Raw genomic sequence first — 13382 nt, 5'->3', positions numbered from 1 at the left:
ATCAAACTTAACTGAAAAATGACTTTTCTAACCGTTGAATCACCTGCTAAAGGCTTGTACTGTTTATTTCTGTGTTGGTTTTTTGTAAGCTACTTAGTATTTGTCTTGTTAGAGGGTTTATTCAATCTGACAGTAGCTTTGTTAATTATGCAGCTACGATGAATTCACATCAGTTTTTAAATTGAAGCGTGGTACCCACATGCCTTTCTGGAAGTGGGTTGCTGAGCAAGGTGAACAGTGACTTGTCAAAAGGATCATTAGCATAATTGCCCAAGAGAAGAAACGCAAAAAAAAAGTGAACCTTCTTAGAGGCTTTACTTTTTCAACAGGCTGCAAATACAATTAGGTACCTGATGAGAGAAATTTCCCAGGTGACTGCCCTGAATATGTGGGGCAGCTGAGACTTACTGCATTTTTGTGAGCTCTTGAGCCACAAGTTAGCACAGACTAAAAATATATTTTCCTTTCAGAGTCTTAGACCTGAAATAAATCAGCTGCTACAGCAGCTCTATCTTTTTTGGAATTCTATTATTTTAAAAGAGCATCTGCTAGAACTGGATAATTCTCTCAAGGAGCTTTGTGGTGGCAATAGCCTAGACTGTAACAGGCTGACTTGAGATACTCTTGCTTTCTGGTAGCCTCTTTTCCTGGTTCCCCACCTCTTTCTTCACCTCTTACCTGCTCCGGTCGCTCATGCGAGTACCAAGGCAACGCATTAAAATTGCTCTGCGGCTCTGGATCCCCGTTCTAGTGTTACGGATAGTTGTTGCGGAGGCACGGAGTCAAGTGGGTGGCCTGAGTGTATTCAGTTTGGCAAGTACAGCTTCAGTGCTTCTTTAACTGTTCGTTGTGCCCTTACAGTGTGCGTAAATGTTTGTGCTTGAGGAAAAAAAAAGACCTTTGTATGGCTGGCTTATGAGAATGATGTAAAGCTCCAGTCATTCACTTCCTATAAAAATGTTAATCATGGTGGTTTAATTTACTATTTAACATCCTGTTTTGAGTAGCACTTTAAACAAGAAAATGTTTTGTTACTGTTCTTTTAAGGCTGTCCTCTTTTACTTTCAAAAATGCTTTCATAAAACCCCACCTTCATGGTTGTAGACTTTAACTTTGGTTTTGTTTTTTTGCTTGGGATATGTTGGCTTCTGGGAGAGATTCGTTTGAGTGAAATGCACTGTTCCTGTGGCATGCAGAGGCATGCCCAACAACAGTCAGATGGGCAGCTATTTGTAGTGAAGGATGTGGGAAGGGAAGAATGAGTGAAAAGGTCCAGGGAACTTTTTACAGCAAGATGAGTATTATTAAATTTGCAGGTTTTTAACTTGTGAGTGTGGTTAGGGAAATATCATGGAAAGTGAAAGCACTGATCTCCTGGAATGTGGAAGTTTCTGTCCTTCCTCCATCTTCTGAAAAAGTTGTGAATTCAAATCTATTTCACCCTTCTCCTATTTATATAATGCAAGTATTTTGTGAGTGACCAAGTAAATATTATTGTGTCTCAATGGCTCCATGGCTTCTTGAAACCAATTAACACTGGTAAATTTAAAGTGAAATATTGAACATTGATTTATTTGCAAAACTACTGTCATATACAAAGGGGGGAGAAGGGGAGAAAGTCTGTTTCAGAGGCTAACTAGCAAACTATATAGCCTCTGAGAACAGGCTTTTCTTTCACTTTCCATGAGCCATGAGCTAGTTCTTTTTATTGCTCTGCCAAGCTAGTTAGATTGATGTCATCACTGAAATTGCAGCCCATGTTCTGATATAAATCTTAGTTAAATGTGATTCTAGATCCAGGGGACAATTCGCCCACATGCCATTATCATCCTCCCGAACACCAGTGGCATGGAGCTCCTGCTCACCTATGAAGATGAAGGTATCTATATTGATATATATGGGCATTTCACAAAGGAGACTGTTCTACAGTGGGGAGAAATGCCAGCATCTGTAGGTATGTATGAAAAATAGCTCTTTATTAAATATAAAATTCTGCTGCATGAAGCCTGACTTTTTTATGAGGTTCGTATCTATGTGAAAATGGTTGTATGGCACATAAAGCAGCTTCTGAGCAAACCAGATGTGTAAAAGAGTAAACAGATTTGTAGGTGTTTGTTTTAATACAGCCAGTGATTGCAATAGGGGCTTCCTATTTGGACCACAGTCCGTATTCTTGTCACACCGTTTATTGCATCACACATTGACTATACAGATGGACTTCACTGAGGATGCAGCTTACCACCAGTTTTCACAGGGAGAATTATGTGAATTACAGAGAGGGGAAAGTGTTTTGGTTGTTCATAGCTCACAGCGTTTTATGTAGAAATTCACAGCTACAGAGGGGTCAGTTACTGAAGAGATCTTTAACTGCTGTCAAATGGCCCCTTCATTTTATCACTTTAAATTCACAGGGCTGCCAGCCCAGGGTATTTGTGATAGATTCTTAGTCTTCCCATGCTTACAGTTGGCTGTGTAGGAGATTCTGGTTGTACTGAAGCCAGGACAGCTGTTTGTTTCACCTTTCCCGTAGGTCTTCAAGCTAACAGTATGGGGAAAATGAAGAACAACACAGGCAGATTACAGGTTCATTACTTGTTACTTTTAATTTCTGTCTCACTCCTGTTCTTTATTTTAAAACAAGCATACCAACAAAACAAGCCCAAGACAATTAGACTGCACAGAAGCCTGTTACTAGCTTGGAGGAAACTGGATACCACAGTGAAAAATCAAGGATGTTCACCTTCTTCCTTTCACTTCTACCTGAGTAGTTTTAGGAAAAGCCCATCTTTGGGAAGTGGTACAAACCAAATTTGACTTCTGATTGGAATCACATTTCCATTAAAAATTAACCTAGCCTATAAACATACAACTCAAACTTCACATAAGGACCTCTTAATTGTTATATTAATAATTTTACCACTAGATGCTATTAATTTTCTTAATCCTTTGATACTCTTGGCTGCAGACAAAAACATTATGAGAGAAGTGGGAATAACTGTTAATTTGAATGGCCCAGCTTAGGGGCAACTTGACAGTTTCTTAAAAGATCCTGTTTTCCTGGGATTTCTAGATCCATTTCAAACCTCTTGAAGTCTGTATGAGTTTATCTCAATTTTCACTCTGTGTTGCAGAGATAGAAGGGTCTTGTGTTACTGTCAGGGTGCTCTCTAGTCATCCTTTGCTCATTTCTTGATTTCTTCAAACAAGTATTTTGAAAGAAAACTTTCGTAGTCGGTGACAGTATTTTGATACAAAAAATAAAAAATAGTTTGTATTATAATCGATGGATTTAGGTCACCTTATTCATAGTGTTAAACTGGGACTACTGTGACCAATCCGTTAATAAGAAACCGGAGACAGGAAGCTCAAATCCCATGGGAAATTAAAACTGTAAAAGTATTCTATGTTTAATCTGAATGATATACACATATGTAGGGCTAAATATAAATATAGCTGTAATACTTTCTTTCTATAAAACAGGTTTTAAAAGGGCATTAAGAAACATCAAGTTAATAAGATTAGGGAGCACTCTTCCCCTTCTGTGCGAGTAATGAATTATTTACAGTATGTAGCCATAGAGGGTTGACACAAATCTGGATATTCCCAGAGGAACCATAAAAGTCTTCATTTCCTCTTCGCTGTACATTTTAGAAGCAAAAAGACTATTCTGTAGAGAAACAGACAGTGTTACCAAAAGGTAGTTAAATTACTGCCTCTGTGCTCTACAACACACCAGCTGGAAGCATAAGATATTTTTATCTAAAGCTGCGGTGGAAAGAGGACTCAAAGTAACTATTCCCAAGTTGTTTGTTGTGTAGGAGCTATTGTTCCAAAATAAGACAACTTTATTCTGAGTATCTGCTCTCAGTTCATCTCACATGAAACACCTCTAAGAGCTCCCACATGGGAGGATTATCATGACTCAGTACTGACCTTTGAAGTCACAGCCTGCTATCCTTCAAATAATCTCCATGTATAGATAAGTCCTTTATACTGGACAACTGTGCAAATGGTGTAATGAGACCATTTTGTTTGCATGCTGTTTCACAGATTAAATTTGGGAAAGAATTTTTTGATTCTGCTACAAAAATGCTACTTGTACTTAAACCTGCCATTGTCAGTTGACAAGTTCTTGGTGTTGGCCAGACAGCAGACCATCAAGGCTGAACTTGGCATATCTGGTTTATTATGTTCCTGTTTGAATACTGCCTGGAGGTCAGATCTTTTCAGAACACAGCAGAAGTGGTCCAGCAGATGACCTAGAGGTTGCAGCAGAGACTAAGTGGTTACTGGGAGCTGCAAGGAAGCTATCAAATTGAAATCTGCCAAAGGCACAGATACAGACACAGCATAGTTGACACCTGGAGTGTAAATTTCATGTAGTGGAAAAGATCAGGACACTTACTAGTTCTTTGTTGCTAGACCTACATGACCTATACTAAATAGTGTAGCCACAGAATGGTTTCATGCTGTTTATATACATGCACCTGCCTTGCTTCCCACCCCCCAGAACCACAGGGTGCCTCTGTCTCTGTTGTGTTCAAAATCAAAGTTTGAAAAGGTTAATGTGATATCAGTTGGTACAAAAAATGGCAAAAGTCTGAGTATTTTTATGTTTCTCGCTTTATGTGTGGTCTGGACTTACTTTTCAGACGCTGTAGACTGCATGGGTGCTGCCCTGGGCTCATCCTGCTACTGCTGCATTGTTCAGAAATGTTAATGACAGTTTCTTCACAGCCTACAGCAATGATGCCCTGTTGTACAGCCTGAAGCATAAAGAAAATATTTTAAAATATATTAATTTCATGTGTTTGAAAATACTCCTCCTCCTCTTTTGCCACTTACCCTCAGTTGCTCACTGCTGCTTTGCTTTTAATTTTAAAACAGGTTGGTTTGTTTCTCTTTCCTCATGACTGGGATACTGGGAAAGAATTATCTTGCTCTCAGCACTAGTGGCAGGGAAGCCTTTAGTGTGCACAAAGAATAACTGAAAGGCTTCTGAGCAGATTTAGGGGAAATTTATAGACTCTGAGGAAACTAAAATCACAACACTGTAACCAAACTATTAAGTGTTTCCAGGGAGGTATGATTTTCATACATTTGTTCTAACAACAATTATAAAGCAAGGATTCCAAGTTAATATTAAGTCAACCCTGCTAGAAGTATATACAGTCACATGGGCATATTGTCTTTATTTTCTGCTGTCCTTCTCAAGCAGGATTGCAGGCTGTTGCTTCTGTACTAAAAGTTTAATTTTTAGACAAAAACCTAAATAAACAAGGAAGGTTTTAAGAAGCAGATCTTGCTCACACTAAAAATGTAGGGCAGGCATGCACTGTCCACTGAAGCTAAAACCCAGTCCAGTGCACACATTCCCTCTACATCATTTTAGAGCACCAGAATTCTCAGACTAATGAAATAACAGTTGATAGTTGAGCAAGAACAATTTCTGAGCACTGACTACCAATAGAGCATAACTAATGTGATCACACTGGAAGCCCATACAAGTACCAATCAGAGGGCTTTCACTGAAACTGTGCCTAATTTGAAGTCTGTGGTGTTAACTCCTTCATCACTATTCCAATTTCTTATTGCCAGATTTAAAGGGAGTATTGTAGTAAGCTTCCACAGTGCTAGAATATCTTCTTTTGGTTTTGGAAATACTGCACATAACCAGTGATGGGAAGACACCAAATAAATCATGCCGTGGTCTCAGATTCTGAAGTATTTAGGTTTCAGACTAAGCTGAACTCCATAGTAAATACAAACCCACCTTCCTAATGGGAACAGAGTACAGTGGGTACAGAGAAGACAGTCAAGACTTTTCTTGAATATGAACAGTTAAAGGATGATAGGCAAAGATGAGCACAAGTTGCACCAAAATACTAGGAGGAAATGATCAGCCTTGAAAGTAGTGATGCATTGCAGCAGGGTCTTGGAAAGGTTGTGAAACATCCATCAAACCGTATCTGTAAAAGGTCCTGAGTAACCCTAATTTGGCCCCACTTTGGGGCCAGCGGTTAAACAAGATGCCCTTCAGAGGTTTCCTCCAAGCTTTTTTGAGTCTAAGATACACAGTAGTAGTCTTTTTTTTTTTTTTATGTCTTAGATTTATGTCTAGAGTTCAAAATAAGTCTGAGAGGAGAAACTGACATTTAGTTACTATTCCTAAGGCTTTTTGTGTAAACTTAAAATACAAATAATTCAGAATATATTATCAAAGAGAAATGCATCAGATCCACAATTAACATAAATGAGGCAAGAATCAGTCTGTCAGCTGTTAAATAGTAGCAAGGGTTTTTGTCTCTTTTTTGTCTTTCAGCTTACCTTCAGTCCAATCAGGTCATGGGCTGGGGAGAAAAAGCGATTGAACTACGCTCTGTGGAAACAGGAAATCTGGAAGGAGTATTTATGCACAAGAAAGCACAGAAGCTAAAATTTCTATGTGAAAGAAATGACAAGGTACAGAGATGACTACAGTGTGGTGACTTAGCAAAAATTAGCAATAGCTGACTGACAGACCAGTTCATTTTGGTAACTTTGTTATTAGTTATTTCCTACTTTGGTATAACTTCCCCATTCAAAGCCAACATAGTAACTGATCCCACAAAGCACCCATTGTGGATATTGCACATGTTCCCACCACCAGCTCTGTTACAACTCTCTGTTCCACACAGCCTTTACTGCTATCAGGGATAACAAATACAGGCATTGTGAATTGCACAGCATGACAGGTGTAGTGGGGCGGGTTAGTGAGTCAGCCCCAAAAATTCCCAGCTAAAGGACTGCCTCTCCTGGGCTACTGAAATTGCAGGCAGTTGAGAGCAGTCATCGTGGGGAAAAAAAAACCCAGCACTCTTAATTGGCAGACACCAGGGTATGGATAATCAGGTATGATTTCTTACATACAGCAATTTTGATAAATGTTCTCTGAAATCTGTTTAGTCCCACTGTCATATTTAGAAAACTGAAGCCCTAAAACCTTAGATTAATTATTTTTAAATGTTCTCCTATGTCTTTTCAAATAGGAAAAGAAATACATTTTAAAAATGCAGTTGTATCACAAGTACAGTTTCACTTTAAAAAGTTTCTCATGGGATTAAAATTCAATTGTGATATATGTATATCCTTGTATTTGGGCCTCTGGCATTCTGTCACCTTTCCTGTAGGAGTAAAAATATTTTCATAAATACAAACTGACAGTAGCATCTTTTTTTTCTTCTTTTTTTTTCCCCTTTTCAAGGTGTTCTTTGCATCTGTACAGTCAGGAGGCAGCAGTCAAATATACTTTATGACTCTTGGTCAAAATGTACTATTCAACTGGTAAAGTGTGTCAAAATGAAGAAAATGAAAAATTCCCTGTAGGTAGCAGTGTAAAATTCTCGGAGGTAATACACACAAATTTGCACTTTTTACCTACAAAAATGTTGTCATTATTGACTTACCAAAATTTATGTTCTTCCAGTCTGGAAAGGATTCCATTTTCCTGTTGAAGTGTTACAAATATGTTTAGTTTGTCTTTCAAAGTATGTTGCAAACCAAGATTGTATTAGTAGACTTTCATGAAGAATGTAGCCAATATAAGAAGCTCCTGTACTCTGAAAAATGGATAGTTTCATTTTCACAGGTGATGTAATATTGTTATCTTGAACTGAAGGCACTTTTTATGGACAGCAACAGCTGTAGGTAGATACACAGTTGGAATCTATTTTGAGTTGGGTTTGGGCTCGTTTTGCAGTTTAAGCAAGCTGTTACTGTGTCACCAAGATGAACTTGAATGACTTGTCCAAGTCTTAAAACAGTGAAAGAGTAACTGTTTGTGGTTGGTCCCAGCATAGATGAGAAGGCTTGAGGGATCCTCCCTCCTTGGATCTTGAGGGATCATCCCCTGTGCTGGGTGGACAGGTATGTTTCAGTACAGAGTTGTAAAAATAGTTAATTCTGAACATGTGCACCATCTGGGAGATTTTTACAAATGCAGGGGACAGACTTTGTGTTTCTGTCAGGGCTGGATGCCTGAGCCCATAGACACAGTTACCGTAGGATGTATTTGTAAAAATAGTTTAAATAGTCTGTCAAAACCATAGATGTATAAAGCATTATGAAACAGAACCTGTAACTTTTATTCACACCTGGGACCCACACTCATATGAATCAATTTAAAAGCACTACCCATGTATATAAATAAGGGCACAAGAGCAGGCACTTTCTTTTCTTCCTTCTTACTCTCTCGCTTCAAGTCTTTATGTATTTGTATGTAAATATAAACTTCCCATGATGGATGTTAAGATTAACAAATGTATTCTTAATATAGCTATGAAAATATCCAAAGAGTTAATCTATTATAAATAGAAAATATAAATAATTCCAGGTGCTTTCTATGCTAGTTATATCTAAATAAAGCTGCGTCCTCAAGTGTTATTGGTGCCAGTGTTTCTGCATAAACTCTGTTCTCAGGGGCTTATAAGTCGGCCATAATATAGAGATATAATATATATATATATACATACACACTATATGTAATCATATACTATGATTCAGTTGTAGGGTTTAATGTAATCCTCATTTAGCTGATTTTTGGATGGACTTTGAAAATGTAAAGCATCAAAAGAGCTCATTCCAGACATGACACAGTAGGGATAATACTGTGGGCAAAAGTGAAATCACTAGTTCCAGTGCTTGAAAATAGGTATTTTTTACTTGAAATGTTTGATACTGAAAGGTGCAGGGAAAGTGTGTTGGAATATCTGGTCATCTACCTCAAGGATGATGATTCTGTGTTGACTAAGAGGGCAGAAATAAGAGCTGTTGGAACTGGTAGCTGCACTGTCCAATACGTCAGTTCGGGTGTTGGCAGTGATGCTGTGACTGACAGGTGCTTAGAACTGCTGTCCCTGTGTATGTCAGCAGGGAATCAGACTGGGGGCTAATCACCCTTCCTTGCCCCTGTTCCCTGTGCTGGGCACCTCACTGCTGCAGGCAGATCAGAGGTGCCTGCAGTGTTGCTATCTGTATTTTTGGCGATATGGAGGACTGCACTTCCCAAAGTTACTAACCTAGCACTTTTCACAGGCACTAGCTTATCTCAAAATGTATAGTGTTTTTTAATGAAGTATTTTCCTTTTAAATGTTTAACTAACAGAAAAATAAGCCCTAAAGCCATACTAAAAAAATACCTTTAAATACTCAAAGTGGCTCTTCATGTATGTGAGTAATTAGCTTGTGTGCAGACTTGAAACCTGAATGGAAACTGCTTGGGCAGAGCTGTGTGATAACGGGAGCTCTGTCTGGTTGTAGTAATGTTCCTGCCTGTTGCCGGGGCTGGGGCAAATGAGCAAAACCTGGCTTGGTTCCCTATGCTGCTGAACACTTGGGCTTGTTGCATTCAACTTTCACAGAACAAACAACAAAACCAAACCAAACAACCCCAAATCTATAACAGAACTGGAGATCAAAGTTACAATTACTGGCAAAAGGTAAGTTGCAGACAATCAACTTATAAGCAACTTACTTGCTTTTGACTTAAAAGTCTGAGGCTGTGAAAGAAGAAGAGCTTTCATTTTGCACACAGTAGGTGTGCAAAACTTGCAAAGCTGCTCGTGCTATAAGTAGTGATCCAGGCTGCCCTGTAATATTTTTAAAGTGTACTTGTCTCATCAGCCTCTGCATTAGAGAGAATGCATGTGAATTTTTTCCCTTCCCTGTTCTGGTATCAACAGGCAGGAGGCAGATATTTTCCTGATGCTAGGGACCAGTTAAAAAGAATTTAGCAAAGAACAGTGGGAATTTGTAACAACAACCCATATCAACAGATTAAAGAAGCAAATGTGATCAAACTTTTTAAAATTTACTGTAGCAGAGAATTGTGACAATAAGTTGACATGCTGTGAAGAAGTTTAACTCCATACTAAGAGGGAAAAAACCCAAACAACCCCAAGTTCAAGAGGGAATGTGCACTATTACATTGGGATTATAATCTTTCATTCTGTTTCCCTCTATTTGCTTTTTCTTTCTAGCTACAATTCAAGACAGTGAGTTGGATTTTCATCTTCTATTCACTATAAAAAACCATTAAAAACTATTGGAATTTACAATAGTAAATTGTAAATCCATCCATGATGTAATTATGGAAAGAATGTAATTGTAATTACATATGTAATTATGGAAACAATGAGGCACCTAGAGGTGAATGCTTTTGAAGGATTTAGAAGTGATATTGCAAATAGCAATAGCAACTGGACGCAACAAGGAGAAACCTGTGGCATTGTCTCTCTATCAAGAGGTAGTCAGAATGGTTGATGATAAGAAAGAGCCCAGAGATGTTAAGAAGAGTAACAGAAGAGAGGGGAAGTGACTGAAGAGGAGGGAAAAGCTGAAGAAAATAAACAGAAGTAGCCCAAACGGGAGGGAATGGACGTCTGGCACAGCATATTGCTGTAGGAGGAATACAAAAGGCTAAAAGATGTTAAAGGAAAAGAAAGCAGCCAAAGAAATGGAAAGAGATCTGGAGTGACTGGGGGGCACTGAATGAGGGAGTCTTTTGAGTAACTGTTCAGCTCAAAGCGAAAGTACAAAGGCCAGAAGAAAAAAAATCCAGTAACCAAGGTTATCCAGACATAATTTTAACTATGCAAAATGTGTATCAGATTTGTAATTTCACTTTTTGAGGTGTTTTTCTAGTGATGTCACTTTGACATGAAATAACGTTATAGGGGCAGAATGTTAAGGATCCATGTCAGTAGCCCTTTGGTACAGGCAGTCTCCTAATGGCAGGTGGTGCTCATAATGTTGCATTTGCCACACAAGATTGTGCTAATGCTGCAGCAGTGTGGAACTGTGTGTATGTGCCTGCTTTCATTTTAGGCATGGTGAACTCTCTTCTGCAGCTTGAACCTTGGCACGTGACTTTAAAACCTGGGAACCATGCAAGCTACATACTGTACACTATGTATTGTTCTCTAATGTTGAAAGTGTACAATTGAAACAGTAATAAAAATACTCTGAAAATCAAAACTAGTATCATGCTTGTAATGATTCTGTTATATTGACATCGGCTATTGTAAAAATCATAGAAACCTTTGTTATTGTTTTCCAAATCCACTCACTGTCCTTAGGGAAACATCCATATCTGCCTGTAGGGACAAAACAAATACATATCCTTGTATGGATAAAGATGTCCAGGTGATAGTGTGAGAGTTCAGACTGGACAGAGTGCTCCTAAGCGTGACAGCCAGTGCTGTGATGTGTGTGCTGCTAATGAGCTTCACTGAATTTCTGTGTTTCCACCCTTCTCTTTACACAAACACCCAGTGGGATGAGGACAGTGGACTACAGCAAAATGACAGCTTGCAGTCATTGATGCTACAAGACATTTGTGCACATTTGCTGGAGTGCCAGGTTAGCCCAAGTCATTTTTTTTCAGGTAAGCTCATGCAGTCTTTATTGCCACTGGAATTGTTTCTCCAAAGACAGTCATAAAAGCTGGCTTACAAGTTCAGTGCCATGTTTAAACAGCTGTATTTAAGTTAAATGAAGCAAAAGCAAACCTGCAGTCTACAGAAAATACTACTACAGATTTTAAAACCGGTGCACTAAGTCAAAGTTCCACACACCAAAAGGGTAAGAAATTTTCCTGCTGATAGCCCACCACTTTCTTACACTGCCTTTCAAAGTGCAGAGAGCTGATTAAAGGCCAAGGGGATGTCAGCTGGGTAATCACCTAAAATGTTATTTTAACATTACTTAACCGCTTATGTTATTTTCTAGGAAGACTTAACAAAAGCACCTGGGCAATAATGGTGAAATGCATCAGAAAAACTTTCCTATTTTTGTCCTCAAAACACTTTGTGGTGAACAACTTTAACAGCAAGTTTTATGATCTTGCGCACCATTCTGTGCCTTTCACTTCTCCAACATATTTTAGATGTAATACTTAACAGAATGTAATAACATCCTCCTATTCAGCATAGCTCATTCCTCAGTGTCACTGCTATAAAGGCTGTTTTCTTAAGGCGTGTTGTATATAAAAACCAAGATATTTGACTGCTAATTATGTCTGAGAATTTGAGACTATTGATTGACCAGAAGTGAACACAAGTATGGTTTAGTACACTTGTTTGCAGGCATTTAAAAATCACATTGTCTTCATTGAGCTGCTTACATGCCGTGATGAAGCAGGCTCAGCATAACAAAAAGCTGTCAGTTCTTGTGATGTGATACAGCCATCTGCTGATGGCTCCTCTCCAGTCATTACTGATTCTCTGTTTTCTGAACTTCGAGTTTCTAATACAATCACATTGGTCCCACTGTTCAGGTACGGTAGGGAAGTCACATCTAGAGGAACTCACAGACATAACCACTCTTTAAAATATGTTGACACACTGTCAGCAAGAGATTTACCCTTGTTCCAGTTTTGAAATTGGTATGTTAGGTGGACCTCTGCTGGTGAGAAAAAAGGCAGCAGGAGCAAATTCCTAAGAGAAGAAACTATCTTGTATCTGAACCTGTAATACAGACAGATGTATCCAGTATAAAGCATTAACTTTGCTGTCAGTCCACATCAGTCCATTACTGCTCCACAAAAACTTCAGCTTCAATGAATGACACCACGGTGATTCACAATTACAAAATCTGGCAACAAATGCACATGTAACAATCACCTCTGTATGAATAAGTTTCTTCTGCAAATCACATCATGAGCACAAACAAAAGTGGAGATAAGCTGGGAGCAGTCCACAGATTTCCTCATTGTACCTGCAGGTTATTTAATAACTAAAAAAAGTGTACACTGTAGTTCTCCAGGTAAGGGTTGTATGTGATGTGAAATCACATCCTGTGCAAGCTCACTGAGAAGGTTTTTGGATCACGTTCATTTTTTTTAATTGTAAATGCCATTTTATCAGTTCATACAACAAGCCGTGTTTACTGGGGAAGAAAGACATCACGTGGAAGTGTTACCCAATACTTGGCTTCAACATAACACAAATGACTGATTAGTTTTAAATTTTCTCACTTTGACATAAAATACATAATCTTGTATCATTCCTAGAGAATTCTAAAGGCTAGCAAAAGCTTGTGCTTTATACCCCTTTGTCTAGTTTTTTGCTCTGTTTTAAATGGTTCAGGCAACAGGTTTTCCAATTTGCCCATGGCAACTGCTCCACAGTAATAAAGGCAGTAGCCTAAGAATACAACTGTGCTCATGCTGGAAGAACTGCTCTGGCCCAGCACCTGAGCCAGCTCTGCCAAAGCTGCAGCCGCACTTAATGGATTTCCAAAGGCTATCTGGACCAGTGACACTACAAAGACTGGAAATTGCTGCTCTTCCTAGCCTTTTTTTTTTTACCCCTCTCTCCTCACTCTGTTCTGCTGGAGTGGCTGGG

At 38.7% G+C, this 13382-nt stretch overlaps 1 protein-coding gene and 1 long non-coding RNA gene across 7 annotated transcripts in view; one reads left to right on the top strand and one right to left on the bottom strand.

The window, feature by feature from the left end:
- The window catches only part of NRK (Nik related kinase), a 91302-nt gene extending 80286 nt beyond the window's left edge, over positions 1 to 11016 (top strand). For 5 of the 6 annotated variants that reach the window (XM_010407645.4, XM_039571776.1, XM_039571774.1 and 2 more), the window contains 3 exons: positions 1795 to 1954; positions 6323 to 6462; positions 7244 to 11016. In XM_010407645.4, the coding sequence (XP_010405947.1) occupies positions 1795 to 1954; positions 6323 to 6462; positions 7244 to 7327 (384 nt within the window). In that variant the 3' untranslated portion in view covers positions 7328 to 11016. Of the gene's footprint in view, positions 1 to 638; positions 814 to 1794; positions 1955 to 6322; positions 6463 to 7243 lie in introns of those variants that run through there. The other variant, XR_005604659.1, reaches the window with a different exon arrangement.
- LOC104694416 lies at positions 2578 to 6388 on the bottom strand. The gene is made up of 2 exons (XR_002047386.2): positions 4646 to 6388; positions 2578 to 3667 (listed from the first exon to the last, which is right to left on the bottom strand). It is a non-coding gene; the product is annotated as an uncharacterized LOC104694416 (long non-coding RNA).
- Positions 11017 to 13382: the final 2366 nt, after the last annotated feature.

This window comes from Corvus cornix, chromosome 4A (genome assembly GCF_000738735.6).
Source record: "Corvus cornix cornix isolate S_Up_H32 chromosome 4A, ASM73873v5, whole genome shotgun sequence".
NCBI classification, from domain to species: domain Eukaryota; kingdom Metazoa; phylum Chordata; class Aves; order Passeriformes; family Corvidae; genus Corvus; species Corvus cornix.
The sequence above is the reverse complement of the archived record's forward strand: the minus strand, read 5'-3'. Positions and strand labels throughout refer to the sequence as shown.